The sequence below is a fragment of the Canis lupus genome, chromosome 18 (genome assembly GCF_011100685.1).
Source record: "Canis lupus familiaris isolate Mischka breed German Shepherd chromosome 18, alternate assembly UU_Cfam_GSD_1.0, whole genome shotgun sequence".
Classification (NCBI taxonomy): Eukaryota; Metazoa; Chordata; class Mammalia; order Carnivora; family Canidae; genus Canis; species Canis lupus.
Window position 1 is genome coordinate 1,824,471 of NC_049239.1, and position 22,247 is coordinate 1,846,717.

The 22,247-nt window shown below is 54.8% G+C and overlaps 1 protein-coding gene across 13 annotated transcripts in view; it reads left to right on the forward strand.

Moving 5' to 3' along the window:
* The first annotated feature begins 2,391 nt into the window (after window positions 1-2,391).
* IKZF1 (IKAROS family zinc finger 1) overlaps window positions 2,392-22,247 on the forward strand; it is a 91,713-nt gene continuing 71,857 nt past the window's right edge. For 2 of the 13 annotated variants that reach the window (XM_038562585.1, XM_038562591.1), the window contains exon 1: window positions 17,161-17,200. In XM_038562585.1, coding sequence (XP_038418513.1) covers window positions 17,161-17,200 — 40 coding nt within the window. Of the gene's footprint in view, window positions 2,446-3,095; window positions 3,185-6,674; window positions 7,146-17,146; window positions 17,201-22,247 lie in introns of those variants that run through there. The other 11 variants (XM_038562582.1, XM_038562583.1, XM_038562592.1 and 8 more) reach the window with 11 other exon arrangements.

The window sequence follows — 22,247 nt, forward strand, 5'->3', positions numbered from 1 at the left end:
GAGGCTGGTCTGCGGGGGTTTAAGCAGATACTTTTAAAGGGAAGAGAGATGCAGTTACAACCAACCTGCAAAGATACAGTCGCCATCAGCAGAGGCCCCCAAGGCTCAGGGAATTCCTCCTAGGGCTGTCCGCGCCGTCCCGGTCCGCTGCAGGTGTGCTCTGCAGATGACAAAGCGGAGCCCAGAGAGGTTGGGTGATTTTCCAAGACTCACACAGGGAGTAGGAAAGGCTCTTGCCATATCCCCTTCACCGTCCGTCTGCTCGGGGACTCGCTCTCCTGTGAAATCTCCCGGTCTCTGCCGGAACAAAAGTGCCCGTAGCTGCGTCCCTTCGTAGAGTGAGCTCTGAGTAAGTTGTCTGTGATTCATTCTCTACGGGCTCTTTGTTGTTTTGATGATATCCCCAAAGAAAAATGGATCATTTGGCAGGCACTGTCCGGATAAAGGAGGCCGTCCTTCACGAAACACAGTAAGGTATATATTCTCAAGAAACAAAACGACTTTACACCCATGATTTTTAAAAAAGCATCCCATGTTTCCATTTTTCTGGATAGGTTTTCCTCTCCGATGTGCTTTTATTGTTGATTTAAGCATTTAAGCACCCTCTCCCCGGCCCCGGTGTCCACCCACAGACCCCGGGTTATAGCCTGAGCTCCTTCTGCTCCACCTGTTTGGGAGAGGTGGGGGAGTGGCCCACAGAGCCCGGTTTTCCCGGGCTTGCTCCCCATCTCAGCGGGACACTGGTAGCTAGCAGGGTTTATAATAAGCACCGGTTACCACTCACGGACTCCTTGTGTGGGGCCGGGCAGGTGGCGAGAGCTTTCCTATGTAAAAGGAACCCCATGAGGTACCTTCCATGATCACCACCAATCTATAGATGGGGAAGCTGAGTCTCAGAGAGATTTAGGAACTCGGTCAAGACCACACGGTCTACACTCTTTGGGTCCCTCGCTTCATATTCCTGTGCCTCAGGAGGAAATGCCTCGGCCTGATGGCCACATCTGAGTCCTTTATTCCCACTCCCGGGGGGATATGTCTCACATTCAAAGATGTCACACATCTACAAATCTGGGGGCTAAGGGTGCCGGTGTGCCCAAGAGCCAGAGGCCACCTGTGACCCCTCTGCGACAAGCCCTTGAACCCTGTGCTTGCGACCTCCTTTAATCCTGACAAGGACGCTGGATGCAGCAGCAGCACTGGCCTCTCCACAGGTGAGGAGAATGAGGCGCTGCGACGCTGGGTGTCTTGCTGGAGGTCACATAGGCAAGGAGCGGACTGGGGACCAAAGCAAGGACTCCTTCACTAGTCCCACTTCCTCTGGGCTCCAAACGCGCGGAGTCAACGTCTGTCAAATGTTGTCAGCAGGAGTGGCGTGGCAGGTGTCGCCCAGGGGGTCCGGATGCCGCGCGTGGGGCCGCCGGGGAGGACTTCTCCCGGGATGGCACCAGGCGCAACCAGGCCGCAGGCTTCCCAGGTCGGGGGTGCCGAGCCCCGCCCCGCTCAGCGCGCCAACGACCTTTTCCACCTGTTCCCTGTCTCCACCTGGAAGGCCCGCCTGAGTCTCCAGGGGCGGGGCGGGAGGCTCGCTCACCCGCGACCCTTCCCCGACGCCCAAGGGGCAAAATCAGGGCATCAGGGCATCAGGGCAAGCGCCCCTCTCCTGCTCGCGGTGCGCGCTCCGTGGGGCCTGGCAATGGGATCGCGGGGCTCCTGGCCCCGGGCGTGGAGGGCTCGGCTGTGGGAGCCGCGATCCCGTCTCAGCCCCCGCGCCTTCCACGCGCGCCTGGGGCTCGCGGGGAGGGGTGTGAGGCGCGGGGAGCCGCGGAGCCGCCGCGGGGCTGCTCGGTGCCGCCTCCCCCCGCAGCGGCGCCTTCGCACCCGCGTGTGCGCCGGGCCAGGATGCGAGGCGCGATCCTAACTTCTGCTTGAGCAGGTGGGAGGGAAGACAGGCGAGAGGTATTCCATTGGTTGTCTGGGAAAATGCACTGCAGCTTCCTCTCACTTGCGGAGGATCAACTTTTCCCACCCCCCGGGGTGGGCCCTCGTCGCCCGGGGTCGCAGCCGGAGCCGGGAGCCCGGTGGCCCCGCTCGCGGGCAGTGCTCCCCTCCACCCCCGCGCGCCCCGACGCCGGGGAAGGTGCTTCCCGAGGTCCCGCGGCCCCAGCGCCCGGGGGGCGCGTCCCCACCGCCAGGCCCCGCCCGCGCCGCGCCCCCGGGGCTCAACGCGGGCCCCGCGGCCGAGGCCGCCCCCGGGCCCGGGGCGCAGGGAGCCCCCCGCCACCTGCCACCTGCGCGCGGGGCCGCGGCGCGATGCGGCGCTGGAATGAGGAAGCGCGGCGGCAGGGGCGGGGAGGGGAGGGCCGGGCGCGCTGCGCGCGGGGGTGGCGGCGGCGCGCCGAGCGGGCCCTGCGCGGGCGAGCGGGCTGCAGCCGGCGGCGCCAGCAGGTACGGCCCGGGGCCGGGAGCCAGCCTCGCGCCCCGGCAAAGTTTGCGCGCCGCCCGGGAGTTGCGGTCGGACCGCACCGCGCGGGTGGCGGGGCGGGACGGGGCGGGACGGACGGGGCGCTCGGACCCGGGCCCCGCTCCCAGGCCCCGTCCGCGCCCCCTGGGCGCCCCGCTCCGAGCCCCGCGCCCTTGCGCCCTGCGCCCTGCGCCCCCGCGCCCCAGCGCCCGGTGCGCCCCCGGGCTGCGTGCTCCGAGGCGGCTGCGGGCAGGTGGAGCCGCGGCCTGAGGTGCGCAGCTCCCCAAAGTTTTTGGAGCGCGGCCGCAGGTGGCGAGGCGCGGGGGCGCAGGGGCGCGGCGCGGAGGGGCCCAGGTGCGCGGCCCGCGGGCGGCGCTGTGCGCTCGGGGCAGCGGCCGGCGAGAGCGCGAAAGCGGGTCGGAGCCCGCGGGAGGGGTGGGGGGTGGGTGTGGGGGGGCGGGCGGCGGAGAAATGGGGAACAATGCGAGTGAGCAACTTCAGGAAGTCATTGTGAAAGGAAGCCGGGAAGAGCCCCGGCGGCCAAGTTAGCCGCGCGCTCTAACAAGTGCATGCGCGGCCCGCGCCCGGGGCGGCGACCGCGGCGACCTCCGTGCGTCCCCGCCGAGCCCAGCGGCACCTGGCAGGCGGCGAGCCCGGCGGGGCGGAGGGAGCCCCGGCCACAGCCCGGCCTCGGAGCCCCGCCAGCGCGGCGCGCGCGTCCACGTGAGTGCTCTCCCAGGGAGCGGCGGGGGACAGCCGGGTGGCTGGGGCGGTAGAGCGGGACACGGGGGAGAGGGCGGGCGGGAGGGTCCGCGAGCCTGGGGAGCCTGGGTCCGGCCTCCCTCCTGGGGCCGGTGACAGCGTTGACCTCTGTCCCTCGGAGCCTCCAGCGTGCGCGGTGGCCGCAGCGCGGGGCCAGGCGGGCGGCGGGGGCCTGTGAGCCTCGCGCTGTCCCCACGATGGGGACCTCCCAGCCCCGGTGAGATCTGCGCCGCTGTGCGCCCTGGAGACCGCGGAAGTCAGGCTGCACAGAGCCCGGGGGGAAGAGCTCTCCTTTATGTCGGAGCTGAGAGCGCGTAGCTTCTCCTGTGCGGATAATTAGATGGGGTCCGAACTCGCTTGCTTTCTGCAAAATTCAGAATCGTCCCGGTTTGAAAAGTTAGCAGGACTTCGTTGGACTGCGATTTGGGCTGCTAGGGCTCCAAACTCCCTGGGACTGCGGCCAGGTTACAGGCGACTTGCCTTGGCAGTGAAATCTTTTTAAAAATCGTCAGGGATCCTGGGTGATTCCTAAGGAATCGGACTTGGGTTTTTTTTTTTTTCTGTTGTTGTTGTTGTTGTTGTTGTTGTTGTTTTTTCATCTAACTGGGAGGCACCGGGCAGGGCAGGTAGAGGCTGGACAAGCGTGGCTTTTGGACACAGGCTCGGGGCTGCAGCCGCCCCAGAGCCGAGTCAGGGCAGCTTGGTTGCAGGCTCCCCACTTCCCACCCTGCTCCCCACCCTGTGTCTCAGCTCCCGGGGACCTCGTTTGCAACTTGGGAGACAAACTGCTGCTGCAAGAACACCTGCTTGCTAGCCAGATCGACTTCCGTTTGCAAGGAGAAACCTCCGTGGAAGTTGAAAATATTTCACCTGGACCACATTTAAACTTTGACAGAAATCGAAATGGTTGCAAGGATGGATTCACTCGGTTCCGAGTTGAGAGGAGCCAGGAGGAGGCAGGAAATGGTGGGAGCCTCGTGAATTTGTTTCTTTGTTTGAGGATGTTGGATGAGGCTAATGAGACTCATCTTTAATTTGGAATTTTAAAAGTATTAATTGGTTGACTTTTTTTCATATTGAGTGTCAGAATTGTTTCGGTGACAAATCAGCTTATTTCCTACGTGCACAGGGCCAAATATCCGAGACAGGAAGATTACCTTCTTACATCATAGGACACGCTTAAAAATAACTTGTAGTCAGAGATATAAATAATGATGTCACATTTTAAAATCCCATATGCTTGTGGTTTGATAGAATGTGTCTGATTTCAAAACTTTCCAGGAACATACATGTTTATACCTTTTTTATGTGCCCCCCCGCAAAAAAAATGTGCTTCCCAGTCTTGACGTCCAGCAGAGCTGATGCCAGAATGTAGGATTGAGTTAAATGGTCATGCTTGCTTCCCCTTTTGTTTCATGGTGATAGTTGAACGCAGGAGCTCTAGAAACTCGGGCGTGCTGGCTCGTTGGTGTAATTCACTGGGGTTTTAATTGAGCGGCTGCATCTCAAAACATGACCCGTCCCCCGAATGCAGAGGGCTGGTAGCAGCAGTAGCCCACCAGCAAGGTCTCACGGGATGAGCGTTCGGGCCCGTCAATAAAAGTGTGCTTGGGCTGCGTTTCACTGTTTTGGGAACTTGGTCCATGTCTCCTCGGAGGGGACAAGCTGCAGCTGTCCTCGGCTCCATTTCTTTTGTTGAGAAATTAAGACCCTGGCGAATGCCCCAGGCATGAAGTCTGAAGCCCCACGGCTCTGGGGGCTGCTGTGTCCTGGTCACTTTGCTAGAGACCTGAAAGTTTGAGGATGATGGTTCTTTGGCGGGGGGGGGGGGATTTCCCCCCCTTGATTTGAATCGGTGTGTTTCGTGTGCGGGTCGTATGGCCCCATATTGTCAACACAGATGTCCGACTTGGGACCCCCGAAGCCGCACAGTGAGTGTGCATCCTGTCGACGGCATGCCCGGCGACCAGATGCCCTCACCCCCACACGGACAGGTGCTCTGTGTATCTGTCGAGGTGCTGCATGCGTTGGTATAGGAAATAAAGAAGCTCTCGGAGTCTGTGCACACGCACACACGGAGCATGCAGACGGCCTAGTGGGAGGCGTGGGGGCAGGGTGAGAGTCGTCACATCCCACTGACCTGACCCAAGTAGAGAAGCCCCTCCGGCGAGGTCCTGTTTGGTTGGCTGGTTTGGGCCTTTCACTACAGCAGGATGGATTTTCCTATGAATACTGTTGAGTTGAGACCTAAATGGTGCTAATACTTTGGGTGTCTGCCTGGTGCTGTGGACACGAATCTGCCGAGGATGGCCCCAGTTCGTGGCCTTTGTGTGTTTTTCCCCCTCCTCTAATCTCTGTAATCACGAAATAATTTCACTATGAAAGAAGTATTGGTTTTTGTGGCCTTATTCTGATGGAGATCCATGCAGTGGCTCCAGCTCCCAGAGACCAGAGCAAGCCCCTTTGGGGTTCTCTGGCAGCCCTTGATGTGCCAGCCCGACAGGCCTGTCTGGGGACTGTGGCTCCTGCTTCTGGCCACGAGACGCTGTACCTCTCGCCCCAACCGTTGAGGCCACTCCCTGGCCCGGGTGTGTACGTTGGTATTTTTGGAGCCATCAGGCATGTGTGTGTGCAGTTGTTCTGTGTCACGGGCGAAAACACGAGATGTAGAAGTGACAAGTGACCCATCCTCTCAGGCTTACAAAAGGAGAAGCATTGATCTTGTTTACACCTTGACACCGATCCTTGTTTTGCTCATGCCGGGCACAGGTGCACGGGTCACTAGGTGTCAGGGAGGTTGTGTTTCAGAGTATTAGTGTGAAACACACACACACTTAAAGTTGAGATGGGGAGGGAGACAGGCGTGGGGCTGGTCGGGGACTTGTGTGCCCCAGAGGGGACTCCAGCCTGCCCAGCTTCCCCGTGGGGTCTTCTGGACCCTCACACCAGTTTTGTCTCGGGGACCCAGGCTACCATTGTGCTCTTTGCGGTGTAAGGAACAACCTCACCCCCGGGATCTCTCTGCAGCTCCCGTGGTACACACTCCCATCCTTGTCCCGTCGCCATTTATTTAATGGCTTTTGTTTGACGTCGTTTGTGAATGTGTGATGCTCTTCTGACAAATCTTTTTCAGATGTGACCACATCCACAGCGTGAACACAGCCAAACAAAGACACTGTGCACAAGTTTCTGCGCGGGGGGTGGGGGGGAGAGGAGGGGGGGAAGGGGGGCAGGACCCACCCTGCTTCCGTGTGTCGCTGGGGGTCACTCGGGTGGAGGGCGCCCGTGAGACCTCACCTACGGGCCACAGCCTGCTCCCTTCCATTGGCTTCTTGTCCCTTCTCTGAGTTTACCGTGGTAAACAGGCGGGACCCACAGGTGCCTTGAGGGACCCGCCTGGCGATCAACTGTTAAAAGTGGTGAAAACCCAAAGTCCCAGGCATGGTGGGGCCTGTCGTCTTCCCCAGCACCGGCCCGGTCCTATTATGTTCCCTCTCCCGTGGCCACATCGGCCTTTAGGGAACTCACAATTCCTGTTGACGACGACGACGAGAGCCCCCGCCTCCACCGCAAGCCTCTCCCATCAGACGTCCTCATAATCTCTGAACCCGTTTTGGTCACAGGAAGTGCAGGCTCCCTTCCTGCCCATGTTTTCCTGAGAGAAAACTATCTTCCCTCCTTTTTTGCATATTTGGCAAATGGTTCCACCTTTCTCCGCCCCAGTGGAGTGTGAAGGCGGTGGCAGAGGAGGAGGCCAGCCGACCTGCCACCCGGGCAACAGGGGCCCTCCCAGGTGGCTTAGCGGAGGGGACTCGGCGCGCAAGGCCCCAGGCCCCAGGGTCTGAAGACCCCAGTTCCTCCGAGGGCGGGATTTGCGTGGGAAAGGCAGCGCCCCACGGTCTCCGGAGGCACAGGTTCACTGGTGAGTGCCATGCGCTTTCTCTGCTGGGCTTGCGTAGATGGGGCGGCCGCCGGCTTGGTGGCCTCTCCTCCCGGGGCCCGGCCCCTGCCCAGCGGCACCCCTCCGCCGCCTGTCTGGGGTGATGGAGAGCATCATTATGTGCCATTTGCACGCGCTGCTTTCGGGTTGTCCCGTGCCCCACCTCCTGATGGCTGGTGGCGCGGGGCCACTGCTTAACGAATTGCCTAAAACGGGCCCTAATTAGTGGGAAACTGCCTTCTTCATATTTTCTCACTCAAGTGTGCAATGATTCATTTTTCTCCAGCAATCAGCTCACTGCTGAAGGAAATCTGACTCTCTTCCTGCCGGTTTCGCGCCAAAAGTGAGCGGTCGTGGACTTGGTGCAGAGCTTCTAGGCTGGGGGGTGGGGGTGCGAGGCAGGGGAATGGGAAGGGGGCACCCAACATCTTCATCGCCCTTCCCTGCCCTCCCTCCCCCCTTTCCTCCTTTTTCTGTCTCTGTCTCTGTCTCTCTCTCTTTTTTTTTTTTTTTTTGGTGGTGGTGGGGAGACTCTATGAAAACAAGGGAGAAAGAAGAGCCTAAAGTATCTCTAAGTGCTCTTATCCATCCTGACATAGAGTTTCATGCTCCATTTTGGAGATCATCCCGCTATCAGCCCTCTAAAGCGTTTTCTGCTAGTTTGAGACTACTTAAAATGGAACGATATGGCTCAGAGTCCCACTAGGAATATCGATTGGTCCGTTTGGGGTGAATTTTTCTTGTGGAATCTGCTTTTCACTGGCCAAGCTGGAGCAAATGAAATTGCACCAGAAGACACCTCCTTAGCCCCCAGGAGAGGGGGGAAATGTTTTCTCCAGGATCTTTAGGAGAAATGAAAATGAGGAATTGATCTTTCATGAGCCTACTTCTGAGACACTCTGAAATGTCCTCCTGGGCTTTTAATGCACACAGAGAGCGAGCCAGTGACCCCCTGGTGCGAGCCCCACTTTCTAGCCTGAAAAAGTGACCTTTCCTTCCTCTTCTGTGCCGGGTTTGGTGGAGGGCGGAAAATTAAAATGATATTCAGAGAGACCCACGGCGAACACGTATTGATAAATTGTGTATCCCACTTCATTAAACCAAAATCACACTGCTAATTATCTGAGGTGGCGAGAGATAAGGCCATTCATTACCATTTAAAAATGGCTTGGGAATTTCTAGCCCTTTTCCACACGTGTTTTCCTGCTCCTGCCTGGAGTTGTACGTGTTTTCCCTGAACGTAACGAGTTTCCAACTCCGTTTGGAGCAGACAGAGCTTTTGTAAAAGAAATGAAACTTGCTGAACAGCAGCAGCACTGTACTTAGGGTGAAGCATCGAAAATAAATAATTTAATCTCTTCTCCGAAGGCTGCAGAACCATCTGATGGTGCCACGTTTAAAATGTGTTTTCCTATATTTTGCTGCCTGACAGACGTGAGCATTTTTGCCAGGTTATAAATAAAGACACGACGATTTTTGTGGCCCTCCAAATGAGGAAGTTGTAAGCTTCTGTGAAGTTCTGCTGATGACTCCCCCGCCGCCCCCCCGCTGGCTCTGCACAAGGACTTTGTAGGCTAAAGGTGGTGCACTGGAGACCAGCTCCCAGCCGCGCTGGGGGGGCCGGGACCCGCTGGGGTCGGTATTCCCGGGGACCTTGCTGCTTGTTCCTTGTGGTGGGCGTTTGGTCTTCAGGAGCCCTCGGGGCTGGGGGCACAGCCCAGCGGGGACAGAGCTCCTGCTCTATCACAGAGCAAAACGGAAATCTATAACTTTTCTTGCTAATTTGCTGCAGCTGAAGAGCCGGCTGAGATCATCAAGTGGTGTTCTTCTCTGTGATTATTTGGTGTATTGCCATAGGAATCCTTACCAAGTAGCTGGTACCTTTATTCTCCCTTTTACACTTCTCGAAAACAGCTCGATTTGGCCTAGTGGGACCATTTGAGGTTGGGTGAACAAGGTGAATTCCAGAGTTCTAAAGCTACCAAGAGCTCGGGGGCTCGGATGCAAAGAACCCGATTTGTGAATCCACATTCTGTGTTCTCGGAACACACGTTTAGAAAGGCGAGCATTAGGATTTTTAATGATTTTCCTGAGGTTATCTTGTTTTAAGTGATTTTAGTGGATGATCTGGGGGTGTTGCCCACAGGACCGGGGAGCTCAGAAGGCAAGTCTTACTGGGAGAGTTTCCTGTAAGCCCGGAAGCCATGTGGCCTTAGTGTGGAGGGAACCAGTCACCGAGGTGTCCACAGCCCCCTCTCTGGAGCCAAGATGAAACCCCACCCTTAGGACCTGGGCCCAAGCCGCCCTTTACGTTCCAAGGAGTAAGAGGTAGATATATCCGGGCACCGATGGATCCCATGACATGTTTGCTCAGGGACACACTTCCTCTGTGTGTGCAGATCTAGATCTGTAGATCTTGTCTCAGTACCAACCAGACAACAGAGGTTGATCTAAAGTGGAAAAAAGGTTACAGTACCTAGGAGGGTGCTCTCCGTGGCGAATCGGCCATGGCTTCTGATATTGGAAAGACACATATGTGTATGGATTTGTGAACAACGGACATGCCTGTCAAGACTTGTATCATTTTTCTTCTTGGGGTCTAAATAAATTAAATTTTTTTTTCCCAAGGAAACTCACATGAGCCCTGCATTTTAAAAATAAATAAATAAATAAATTTCCCTATACAAAAAAAAACAAAAAACAAAAACAAAACAAAACAAAACAAAAAGAGCCTGGTGGCCTTGTTAGAAGTCTCAGCACTACAAGTGCATTTCTGGGAATGTTATGTGTCTACAAAACAAGTGGACTTGCAGGGTTAGTTTTAATTTTGAGCTTTCACATGTTCTCTTGAAATGACCTGCTAATATGTTAGGTAAAGTCACTGCTAAGAAGGCAAGATAAGGTACGGGATTCTTTGTGGGGACCGCACGTTGTCCTGCTGAGCAGAGCACTTATTGAATACTGTAACTTGGTATTTATCCTTTTTTTTTTTTTTTTAAAGTGAAAACAAAACTTGAAGAAAAAAAAAATAGGAACACAAGATTGTTCCCGGGCTCCTGTCTCTTCACTTTATAATAATGAACGACAAAACATCAGCACTTCTGGGAATATCCGTGTCCATCATTATTTGGGGGGCAGTTTATATCTATATTTTTCAAGATGTCAGTCTCATTTTTGTTGCACGGTCGCCGGCCATGCATGAAGATCTTCTGAAACCGGGAAGAGGGTAGAAGGAGATGATTCTAAACTTAGATTTTTTTTTTTTTTTTACTTCAGTAATGAAGTGAGGTCTAAAAAGCCATTTATATTTGAGGAAGCTGCTTAGGAAGTGGCCCACGATGACAGTCAAAATCAGGAAAAGTCCTGTAACAGTGTATGTAAATTTGGGGCATGTGTGTCTCTGCCATGGTTGCCACACAAACAGTACTTACTGATGGTTGGGGAGACTGTGGTCTAGAGGCAGGGTGGCCTTTACTGAGAAGTCTTTCCTCTGCTTCGCCAGGACCATCCCGGGGCCCTGGAAATGCTGCTCTTGCACCTGTTCCGAGGGTAGATGTACGAGCACGGAGATCTGTCTCTAACTCTACTTTCTCTTTAAAAAAAAAAAAAAAGTTGAATGCAGTATCTCAAATCTTGCTTTAATACTCCACTTTGAGGCCGGTGGCTCATCACGCTGCCGTTTAGCAACAGTCCGGTGTTCTTTTCCATCTGTGTTTAAACATCTCTTTGCCGAGACTGTTTTCAAACAGCATAGCTTTTAGCTATATTTTGAAAAGGCTTCCTCAGTTCCCTCCAACCCTTCCTCTTTTGCATATCAGTTTCTGCCCCTAGGAGAAAAAAAAAAAATGGTGAGGACAGAATTGCACATCTGAGCTAATTTGCCCTCAGAAAGCAGGTTCTCAGTAGAACAAACCACTGGAGGCGTTCTGTGGCTCAGTTAAATAGGGGGGAGGGGGAGCAGTCTGAAAGCCAAATTGGATTCCCTGCTGTCCTGTTGAAATCTTGTTTTTCATTGTTATTTGCGCCAGCAGTACTCTGTGGAATAATCACGAAAATGTGTAGATTGGCAGCTAATTTTTGAAAAATGAAAAGAATCAGAAATGAAATAAGAGTGCCCCGAAGTTTCTGCGTTCTCCTGACCTGTTTTGTCAAGTTGTTAGGAAAATCTGTAAGGTCCCCCTGACCAGACACAAAGACATTGCAGATTGCCTTAGCTCTCACTTGGAACAATTTTTTTTCCTTTTCTTTCTTTCCTCTTTTTTTTTTTTTTAAGGTACAGTGTAATTCACCGCAATATGATAGATTTGCAAAAATAAAATCTACCAATCTGAAAATGAAAGCACTCTCTCTGGGCAGGAATTATGGGTTTCATTAAAAAGGTCTGTGACCTAAGGCATTTTAAATAGATTATAAGCTTGGCCCATGTCCCCCCCCCCCTAGTGCCTGCCCCCTTCAAAACAAGCATCGTTTAGTGTATAAGGAAAGAACCCCAAAATGTACCTCTAGTGTACCCTCGCTCATCAGAGAAGAAAAAAAAAATCAATGGCCCACATCTTATCACATAAGGAGAATTTAAGTTCATTTGGAGAAGTTTTGTGATGAAGGTTGCCTGACCTGCAGGATATTACAAGGGGCACACTCCTTTTCTGTTAGGATACGGGTCACGAGTCCATTCCCTGCCCATCGTCCATCTGAAATTTGGGACCATGCCCATGGCCTGGGAGGTTTGTAGAGCACAAAACGCGTGTCCGTGGAGCGGTTGTGGGTTCAGGTCGGCTGCGTTCGTGTCCAGACGTGCGCCTTTGGTGGGCTGCCATAGGGTTGGCCTCCGTTCTTCTCATCTGTAGGATGGAAATGATGTACGGATTATGCCCAATAATCATAATTATTTGGTTTAGTCGTGAAGATTGGAGATGCACGTTTGGCAAATGAGTCCTGGGTACCAGCTCCACATTAGACACGCTGGGCCGGGCGCTCGCGTCAGCCGGTGGACGAGGTGGACAGTGTGCTCGGTCCCCTGGTTCTCTGCAGTGTGTTAAATGCCGTAGTCGGCTCCTTTACTGTCTTTCCCTGGCACCTGTAAAGTGGGTAAGAAATGAGACGGCACTGGACAGAAAACCCCCCATGTGTGTCAGAGGAGAGGAAAGGCGTTGTTTTTAGGTATTTATGTATTTATTTTGATTGATGTGTAATTGATACGTAACATGATGCTAGTGCCAGGCGTACAGCATGACGGTTCAGGGTTTGCGTGTGTCGTGCAGCGATCATCATGACGAGTCTGGGTAAGAGCCGTCACCACAGAGTCACAAAAAATTTTGTGTTGTGTGATGAGGGCTTCTAAGATTCACTCTGTTAGCAGCTTGCAAACAGGCAGGCCAGCGTCGTTACCAGCATCCTGCTGTACAAACGTGGCATTTTTTCTTCAGTTTGTGTGTGTTGTTTAAACCCCAGAGACCCGGTGGGAGGCCGTCCGTGGGGCCCCCGGACACAGTTGGTCCCCCACCTTGGAAATAGCTTGCATCTACACCAGGGTAGTGGGTAAATGAGTCCCACGGCCGAGGGGTCCACAGCCATCGAAACGAGGACGTTGATGTACATTTACAAAATAAAAAGATACGTGGAACAAAAAAAAAAAATAAAATAAAAATAAAAAATAAAAAGATACGTGGAGTCGTGAAGCTTGTGGGGGTGTTGGGCACCCCCGGGAATGGCTCGTTCCGCGTGACCAGGGCGGGCGGTCGTCACCCCGGTTAGGCACGCGTGCACTTGGTGCTGCCGGGATAGCGGCCTCAGGCCGCTCGGAAAGGAACCGCCTGTGATTCTGGGTGGGCATCGGGCTTTTTCACTTTGACTCTGTTGATTCAGACTCACCTTTTCAGAAATACGGGAAGGCGCTGCTGCTTCAGAGCCGGCGCTGCCAAGAGAGGCGCTCATCTCAGGGCAAAGAGGGGGCTCGTGAGGAGGGGCTGCCGGCCGCCGCCACCGCCACCGGCCCTGTGCCCTGACGGTGGTCCTCGGAGCGCCCTCTGGCTCTCAGGGCTGTCCTTAGGGCCACCACCCGACACTTGCCCGCCCCCCCACCCTACACAAGCCATGACTGCCCGGGGCGGTTGGGTGCTTCCTCCCAGGAAACAGCCAGGTCCCAGGCCCTCGTGGGTGTGGAAGAAGGAAGAAGGATGAGGGGGTGTTTCTGATGTCCCCCTGTCCCCCGGGGAGGCCCCGCCATGAGGGCGGCCCTGGCAGGAAGGTTCCCTGGCCAGGCCGCTGCAGGAGCACAGGCGCGCTGGGCCATCCGCTGGGCGGGGCCTCTCACTTCTCCTGCTTGATCCTCTGCACCCCACCCCCCCGTGCTTTCTGGAGTCGCTGATATGCCAACCCCATTGAACTGACACCGGTAACATCCTTGGAGCAGAAGGACCGGGGGGGGGGGGGGGGGGGCGGGGGGAGGGACAAAGGAGGGACGGGAAGAGGTGTTGGACTCTGTGACGGCCCCAGCGTGGGAGAGGAGGCCGGTGGGCGGCTGTGCTCCCCGGAGGGCGGCCTCCGACGGCCACGGTCACGTCGGCCTTGCTTATCTCTACGTCTCCTTCCCATGTGCGAGCTTCGAACTGCTTGCTCCAGAGCTACAGTAAGAGCTTTCAGGGCCGCCAGAACCGCCCAGGTGACAGGTGTTTGCTGAGGTCACGTTTTCGGCCATCGATGGGTCGAGCTCCTGGCCTCAGTCGCTCGGGTTTCCCGTGCGGAGGAGAACATCACAGTCCGCTTCTGTGAAACACCCGTGGCCTCTGGTGTCTCCCTCTACGGGCCTGTGCTCCCGGGTTCTGCTTAGGTGCCGGTTTCTGCAAACAGGTTATGAATCCGGTCCCACGATGGACTCGTCTCTCTGATTGCAAACCGCTTGATAGCAGAGATGGTCTCCAGGGCACACTCCGGGGTCCACTTGGCAGCGGGGGGCGGGGAGCGCATCCCACTGCCCCTCCCGACACCCCCCTCGGCGGCTTCTCTGGGCTCTCAGGTCTTGGAGGGGGTGAAGTTTCCTCTCCCTTAATCCGTCTCCCATTGTTGAACGCTCTGTTTGGTCTTTGCCTAAAAGCCATCACTTTCACAAAGTCACGACTGTTTCATCCCAAGAGATAGGAATTTGGACTTTAGGGAAGTTTGAGGGAGCTTGTTAAGTTGTCCTCCCCACCCCACCCCCGGCCCAGCCCCCTGCGTGATGGCAAGCGGGACCAGCCAGAGCATTCACGTGGCCCGGGCAGCCTGGAAACATGGGCCCTGGCCCCAAGTGATCAAGAAGGTTGGAACCGTGGTGACACGCAGACATGAGCCCGAGCAGGGGGGCCCCGAAGCACGGCCGCACGCCCACGCCCACTGGGGTGGGTTAGGAGCCTGTTTGAAAATCTGAGTGGTGCTGGTTACCCACTGGAGTTCCATATGGTGGGGGTGGTGGGATGGGTGTGGACGGTTAGTGAAAATGGGAACAGGCGTGTTGACACCGATTCATGGTTCTCTGCCCAGTGTGGCTGGCTTCCAGCACAGCCACCGCTGACGTGGGGCTGCTTCTAAGAAGGGACGCAGGAGACTCGTGAGGTGACTGCCCAGGGCAAGGGCTTTCCCACCCGGTAGAGTCTGGGCTGGGCCTCCCGCCATGCTTTCTGCTTCGTGGCCACGTGTCGCATCTCCCCCCTGACCCCACAGAAGCATGGCGGAGAACCTGGCGGGAGGGGACTCGGATGCATGGGGTCCTCACCGCGCCTGGAGGGAGGAGCCTTCGCCCTTACAGCCGCGGTGGGAGGCCCTCTGTGGGGCCCCAGGACATAGTTGGTCCCCTCCTTGGAAATAGATTGCATCTACACCAGGGTAGTCGGTAAATCAGTCCCACGCCGCCGAGGAGTCCACAGCCATCGAAACAACGTGGATGTATGTTTGCAAAATAAAAAGACACGTGGAGGATTAAATGAAAAAAAAAAATTTTACAAGAGCCTCCTTGGAATACATTGAGTGTCCTGTTTCGGTAAAAGCTCTGTGTCGGTGTGTGGAAGTTATGGGCATTTTCTTGCCTTTTTTTTTTTCCCTTGCCTTTGTTAAAAAAAACAAAATGCATTATTTGCATGGCAAGAAGGGTCCGAGTCAACATTGTACAAATTCTGTGTTAGACCAGGTTTTGTGGCAACAAGGTGTTTGAGTTCTGCTCTCTGTCCTGCCACCCACCACGGGGCTGTTTCAAGGCAGGTGGGTGATCCCACAATAATGCCCTGTGGCCACCCCCAGGGAGTACAAAGGGGACAAAGATCTGTCTCATTTGAGTCCATCTTGTCTCTTTATAATTGTTGGAGGGGTGTCTGAAGGGTCATAGATTTTTGCGTTTTTTACGTAGGGGTGTATGAGGCGGCGGACGCACTACGGGTGTCGAGGTGGCTCCCGGGGCGGGCTTGCTGGGCCTCGGCCTTGCTGGGCGACCCTTGGTGTCGGGGCAGGAGCGCACGTGGGGCCTGGGCCTGCCCCCCTCCTGCAGTCGCGGCCATACCCGCGCGCCACACAGCAGCCTGGAAAATTCATGTCACACCTCAGACCCTATCACAGTGGCTTTCAGAAGTAGAAGAGAGCCCCTCCCCATCCAGAAAAAGTGATAGTCATTTGTGTCTTTTTTTTTTTTAATTTATTCATAGAGACATAGAGAGAGAGAGAGGCAGAGACCCAGGCAGAGGGAGAAGCAGGCTCCATGCAGGGAGCCCGATGTGGGACTCGATCCCGGGACCCCGGGGTCACGCCCTGAGCTGCAGGCGGCGCTAAACCGCTGAGCCCCCGGGCTGCCCTCATTCGTGTCTTCTTCGTGACTAGTACTGATGCTACGGATGTTGAGGATGTGGCTTCCACGGGCACCATAAGGGCCCCTGCCTACAGGGGCATGGGGCGGTCACCGGAACCCCACCGTCGGGTCCCCAGTGGGCAGGTATCTGAAAACTGGCCTCACGGCTCCGATCCTCACCCTTGAAGCAAAGACACAGAGGCGGGCCCCCCAGAAACAGAGGTGACCTGAGTGGGACTCAACAGGGACTCGTGTGTGGCCTGGAAGGCTCCGTCCTGCAGGAATCCGTGGAGGTCCCCTGCTGCCAGCCACGGGCTCCCCTCTCCGCGGGGCCCCCGGGTGTCATCCCCCGGGGCGGGGGGCCCAGGCCAGGACCCCAGGGGTGCACGGGGTGGCGGGCACCGCAGGCCGTCCGTTGTCCCCGCTCAGGGCAACTCTTCCCAGCTGTTCACTGTTTTCACATCAGTCCCAGGAGCCGGGCCGTGTGTCCGCAGGCAGGAAGGTCGGGGCGCTCCGGCCCGGCCGCGCTGCCGTGGGGAGCCTCCCTTCTCCGTGCGCAGGGCGCGGGCGACGTCTGAGGCAGGGTCCCTGAAAGAGCGCGGGACAAAGGCGGGAGCGCCGCGCGGCCCATCTGCCAGGCCGGAGGTGCATTCATTATTGATGGGGGGTGCGAGAGCCGCTCACGGATGCAGCCCTGCCTGGGTAAATGAGACATTCTTCAGCAAATTGCTTCGTTTTTTGATTGCTGATTGTACGCGTGTCACCAAGCTGACTCAAGGTTCATCGATGCATGCTCAGTAAATTAGAAAGAACATAACTATGGATCAGCCAAGAGAATGAATTCTGTGCCTACAATGACCCAGGGCCATTTAATTTTCTGCTTAATTTTGTTGCAGTCAGTTTGCATTTTGGGTTATTATGCAGTAGGAAATTAACAATAAATAACAAATTTGGTCCTCCTGTGCTTGTAATGATATTTTTATAAATCTTTGTAATGCTGTTTTTAAAAGGATCAAGGTCTGTGCCAGTCTGATACTCCAGCAAGTATGTGAGGAGGAAAATGCATTATTCTTGGTAGATAACCTTGTTGTTAAATACATGGAGCTTCTCTCTCTCTCTCTCATATCTTATTAGTCATTTGCTTTAAACTAAAATCCCTTCCTCTCTTTCTCAGATAACCTGAGGACAATGGATGCTGATGAGGGTCAAGACATGTCCCGAGTTTCAGGTGAGACCTTCGTGGGGTACCTGAGTGGGGGGCCCGTGAGGAGCCATGTCTGGGGTGCCGGGAGCCCAGGCGCTCGCTCCGTTCCCGAGGGAGGGAGATAGGCCGATCCGCAGAAGGAGGGACCCGAGACGGAATCGGATGCTTTATGTAAACTCTTAGAGGGCATCCGACTTCCAGAACCTGAACAGAAGTCTCCGAGAATGAAATGCGCTGTACTGTGAACCGGGGAGCACCCTCGACAAGGCCCCATATACGCTGATTCTCTGAGGGGGGATTGGCTGGTCCATCTGCTCCGGACCCCAACCTGTGCCAGGGGGCTGGGGGTTACAGGGGAGACAGGACGGAGAACAGGAAAAAGAAATAGAAAAATGTGGTTTTGAGGCACAAGGTGAGAATGTCTGTGAAGCTTGGAAATGCCTTGGTCCCCTCCACAGGGAGCTTCTTGGAGCTGTGTTGGACGGTCACCATGGGAGGCCCAGGGCGTGGAGCGGGAGGCCTGAGGGCAGGTCCCAGGTCCCACTAGGCAGGGCAGGGCAGGGGCCCAGCAACCAATGGGCAAAGCCCGCGGGGATCCTGCGCCCCTGGGGTAGGAAGCCCCCTGGGGCAGTGTCCAGGAGAATGGCCTGTGGGGGTCATTGCACCCGGCCCGCCTGTCCTCATGTGTTCCCAAGTCTTTATTTATTTATCTGGGTCTTAGTCCAGGTGACAGAGACGGGGTGTGCACGTGGGGCTGCGGCCCTGCTCGGCTGTGCGCCCTGGACGGTGTGTGCCCTGGAGGCTGTGCGCCCTGGACAGTGTGCACCTTGGAGGGTGTGTGCCCTGGACGGTGTCCGCCCTGGAGGGTGTGAGCCCTGGATGGTGTGTGCCCTGGACAGTGTGCGCCCTGGAGGGTGTGTGCCCTGGGTGGTGTCCGCCCTGGAGGGTGTGTGCCCTGGACGGTGTCCGCCCTGGAGGGTGTGTGCCCTGGACAGTGTGTGGGAGGGGACATCCCCGCCTCCTCCGGCCGCCCGGCAAGCGTGCACCGGAACCCCATGGGCTGTGAGGAGGAGTTCATCCCAGAGCGGCTCCCACGAGCGTCCAGGTAGATGCTGGCAGCGGCCTCAACCTGACGTCGGACACCGAGGCCACTGCACCTGCTCAGCCCGCTCCTACCAACGACGAGGGTGCAGACGCCTGTGTCGTGGAAGCCGGCCAAGGCCCATGCCGGAGTGTAGGTGGTGTCCAGGGTGGCACCCACGGTGTGACCCATTGTGCGAAACAAAACAAATCTCACAGACACCCCCCCCACCCCCCCACCCCCCCACACACACACGTGCGCGCACGCTTCCCGCTGGAGAAGATCCCGGAGAGAAACTTCCTAGCCTTTCCCCTCAGGAGCCTGGTAGGTGGGAAGGAGGCAAGGGCCAGGGAGGCAGGGAGCCCTTTGCTTTACAACAACTTTCTTACTATCTGTGAGGCCTATTTGCATTTGTGTCCCTTGAACACATTCTTTGATTGTGAAACGGAAGTACAAAGACAACAAAATACTATTTCAATGAAAAAAAAAAAAAGATTGACTCTTTGAAGCCTCTCACTGCTGGCTGCTGACTTGGGCCAGGGTCTGGTGGCTGCAGGGGGACAGGCCTGGCCTGAGGAGGAGGAAGAGGAGGGGGAGGAGGGGAGGAGGACTGTGCCCCTCCCTGGGGGTTGAGGGCCTCGGCTGCAGGGCATTAGCATGTCAAAAACCCAGGACAGTAATAATTTCCAAAGGCAGCAAAGAAACCCTTTCATTGTTTCAGCTTTCTCTCTGGGTAGCTTCTTTTATTTTTTTTTTAAGATTTAATTTATTTATTTATTCCTGAGACACACAGAGAGAGGCAGAGACACAGGCTGAGGGAGAAGCAGGCTCCCTGCAGGGAGCCCGTTGAGGGGACTCTATCCCAGGACCCGGGGTCAACCCTGAGGTGAAGGCAGGTGCTCAACCGCTGGGCCACCCAGGTGTCCCTCTCTTAGGGAGCCTCTGAGGCAGCACCTGCATGAAGCATCTGTCCTGTGTCCTCCAACATCCCCGAGCCGGAGCTGAAAGCCCAGGCAGACGTCTCCGGGGTGTTTTGTACGAGGAGGTCAGTGTTCCCATCCCGTACCCTGTCAAACGCAGTAACAAAAGCCTCCTTTTTTTCCCCCTCATAGATTTCTTGCCCTTATCGTTAGGCGAAACACCCCATTTTCCTGGATGCTGGCTTTTGAAAGTGGAGATTGGGGAAGAGGGTGGTGAGCAAGAACGAAGGGAGGCCCTGGCCCAAGATTGCCTGAAAAAAGAAACTTCTGTGGTCAAGAAGATTCGAGATTTGGCCTGAAATTCTGTTTGTGTGCACTTTGCAGAGGAAATGCTGCTTCCAAAACCTTAATAGGGCCTTTGGTTGATGTAACCTGAGGCCTTCTATGCCAGGAGCAGAGCCTCTAAAGGGTCCTGCTATTTTCCTAAAGATTTGAAGGATACTTCTACTTCTTGCTGCTTTTCCGGCTAAAACCTGACCCCATCACTTTCTCTTTTCCATTTTTGAAATTGAGGGTAGTTGACAGTTAGTTATGGAATAAGGATGTACAGGGGCGTCTGGGGGCTCAGTCGGCTGGGCATCTGCCTTCGGCCCAAGTCATGATCTCGGGGTCCCAGGATCGAGTCCCGCATCGGGCTCCCTGCTCAGTGGGGAGTCTGCTTCTCCACCTCCCTCTGTGCTTCCCCCCGCTTGTGCGCAATCATTCAATAAAATCTTAAAAAAAAAAAAAAGAGGGATAAGGCCGTACATTTAGTCAAACAGGAGTTGGAAGATGATGTTACTCCATCATCCTCTTTCCCTAGAAAACTCTTCACTGTCATGTTCTGTCCATGGGAAAGAAAACAAGTTGAACTCTATGAAGCCGTCACTTTCCTGGGTTCAAAAATGCTCCAGCACCAACAGTTCCATCAGGATCTGTGAAGTATGCACTTGAAAAAGAAGAAATACACAATAGCTGATTTTTTTTTCTTTCACTGTCACCTGGTTCTTGCTTCCTGGGGGGATTTTTCCTCTAAGGGCATATCTCATTCATTTTTTGGGTAAAGTTTTGTGGTGTTTTGTTTTGTCTCTTTCTTCTTTGACAGTCTTTCCAAAATATTTTTGTGCCTATGCATTATTCTTTGTTTTGGTTTCTAAGGGAAGAGACAGCCCGTGGGGGACTCTCCCATCTGTCCCCAACTGTGGGACCTGAGACAGCTTTCCCGCCTCCTGGACCTCTGTAGGGTCATCTGCAAAATGAGGGATGAGGCCCAGTTGATATTTAACGGTCCTCTGGCTCCTGTGACATGAACTGTAGGATGTCTTCTCCGTGGCCTCTGTAGTGTTTGGGACATAGAAACGGGAAGTATGCTCCGTAGACATCCACAGTACGCTTAGGAAATGAGGCTCATCCCTACGGACCATAGGACTGGAAGTATTCATCATAGGAAATCTCCTTGATTGAATGCTTACATTTACCGATCTCTGCCCTTAAGTGTTGTCCCTTTTGGACTTTACAAGCACCCAGTGAGGAAGATACTGGTACCATTTTCAATCTGCAGGGAGCTGAGACTCAGGGAAATGGACCAGGAGGCCCAGAGGGAGCCAAGCACGGCTCTGGATCGCAAGCTTGTCCACCATTCTAGAGTGGGGAGTCTGTACTCCGACTTTTTCTTTATCCGCAGGCATTATGTTCCCTGGGTAATTGCATATTAAAAAAAAAAATCCATGCACTTGGGAGAAGGGGAATCACAGAACGCTGGTAGGTGAATTATAATCTACTGGAGAAATGAACTTGCTTGCACTTGATAAGCTCGTTATACACTTATCTCATCTAATCTGCCCCAGATGCTTCTCATAGGTGATGCTTTATTTGAAGCAAAGGCAAGTAGCAAGATTAAATATAAGTAGTAATATTATTATAAGATTGCTAAGAAGTTTCTTTCATTTTTCCAGCTAAGTGAAATTACGGTGCACTTCCAACACTCTTTCATGAGAAGTCTCGAGCCCTTGCCGTCTGTAGTTCCACCTGTTGTCGTGTCTTTGTGCATGAACTTGGGGGAAAGTTATTTACGCAGCAGCCCTGTCAGTTAGACCAAAATCACGGTTTTTAGCCTCATTTATCTATTGAGGAAACTGTCTTAAAGGGGGGACTTCCTCCATGTTTCTGTCTGAACCATATCCTGGGCCACCCATGTGCTGTTTGGGATGGGTTCACTTGATCTAACTGCCTCCCTTTTATATCTTTCATAATCTTCCCATGGCTTTGCGTTTTCAGTGGTTCATGGGGCATATTTGTTTAAAATCAACACACAGAAGATCTCTGCCTGACAGGAAGGTTTTCACAAAGTGGTAGCTGTTCACCGCAGCAATCTCCAACAGTGAGAGAGGGCCAGGGGCTCCAGGGCTCATGCGAGGGATTCGTGTCTCGGCGGCCACCCAGACTTTAGGGGCTGGAATTTCAGGCAAATCAGGCCAGCTCCTAAAATCTCTCACCCAGTCAAGGTGAGCTGAGGCTATGACAGCAGGGCCTTGGAGGGAACGTCGCCCTATCCCACTCTGCTTCCCTCCAGGTCTCACTGTATTCGCCGGGGACGACTGTTTACTCTCACTTCTCCCCTGGGCATTTCTCCCACGTGGGGAGCTCACATTGATCAGTGTGACCCACGGCAGCTCGGAATCATCATCCCTCCTGCTGAGGAATGAGACACAGGATGATGGGCCCTGGAGAGCTGGCACTTCCCGCAGTGCGGGAGCCCAAGAAGACCCACAGGACCCGTAGCAGGCACATCTATGATAGAAGCATCCTCCACAGCATGCGGTTGGCCTTATTCCCTAATACGTAGTGCAGCTAGATTACCAAAAGAGTAATCAAGAGCTACTCGAACATGTGTTAGTTCAGTTGAGCTGAGACCATGTTCCTTCATTGGACGAGTCCTGAGTCTTCCCCCTAGAGCATCATGGTGTCACAGGGAAGATAAAATATGCTCATAAAGCTTAGTTACCCAGCATCCGATGCCCACCCCATGATC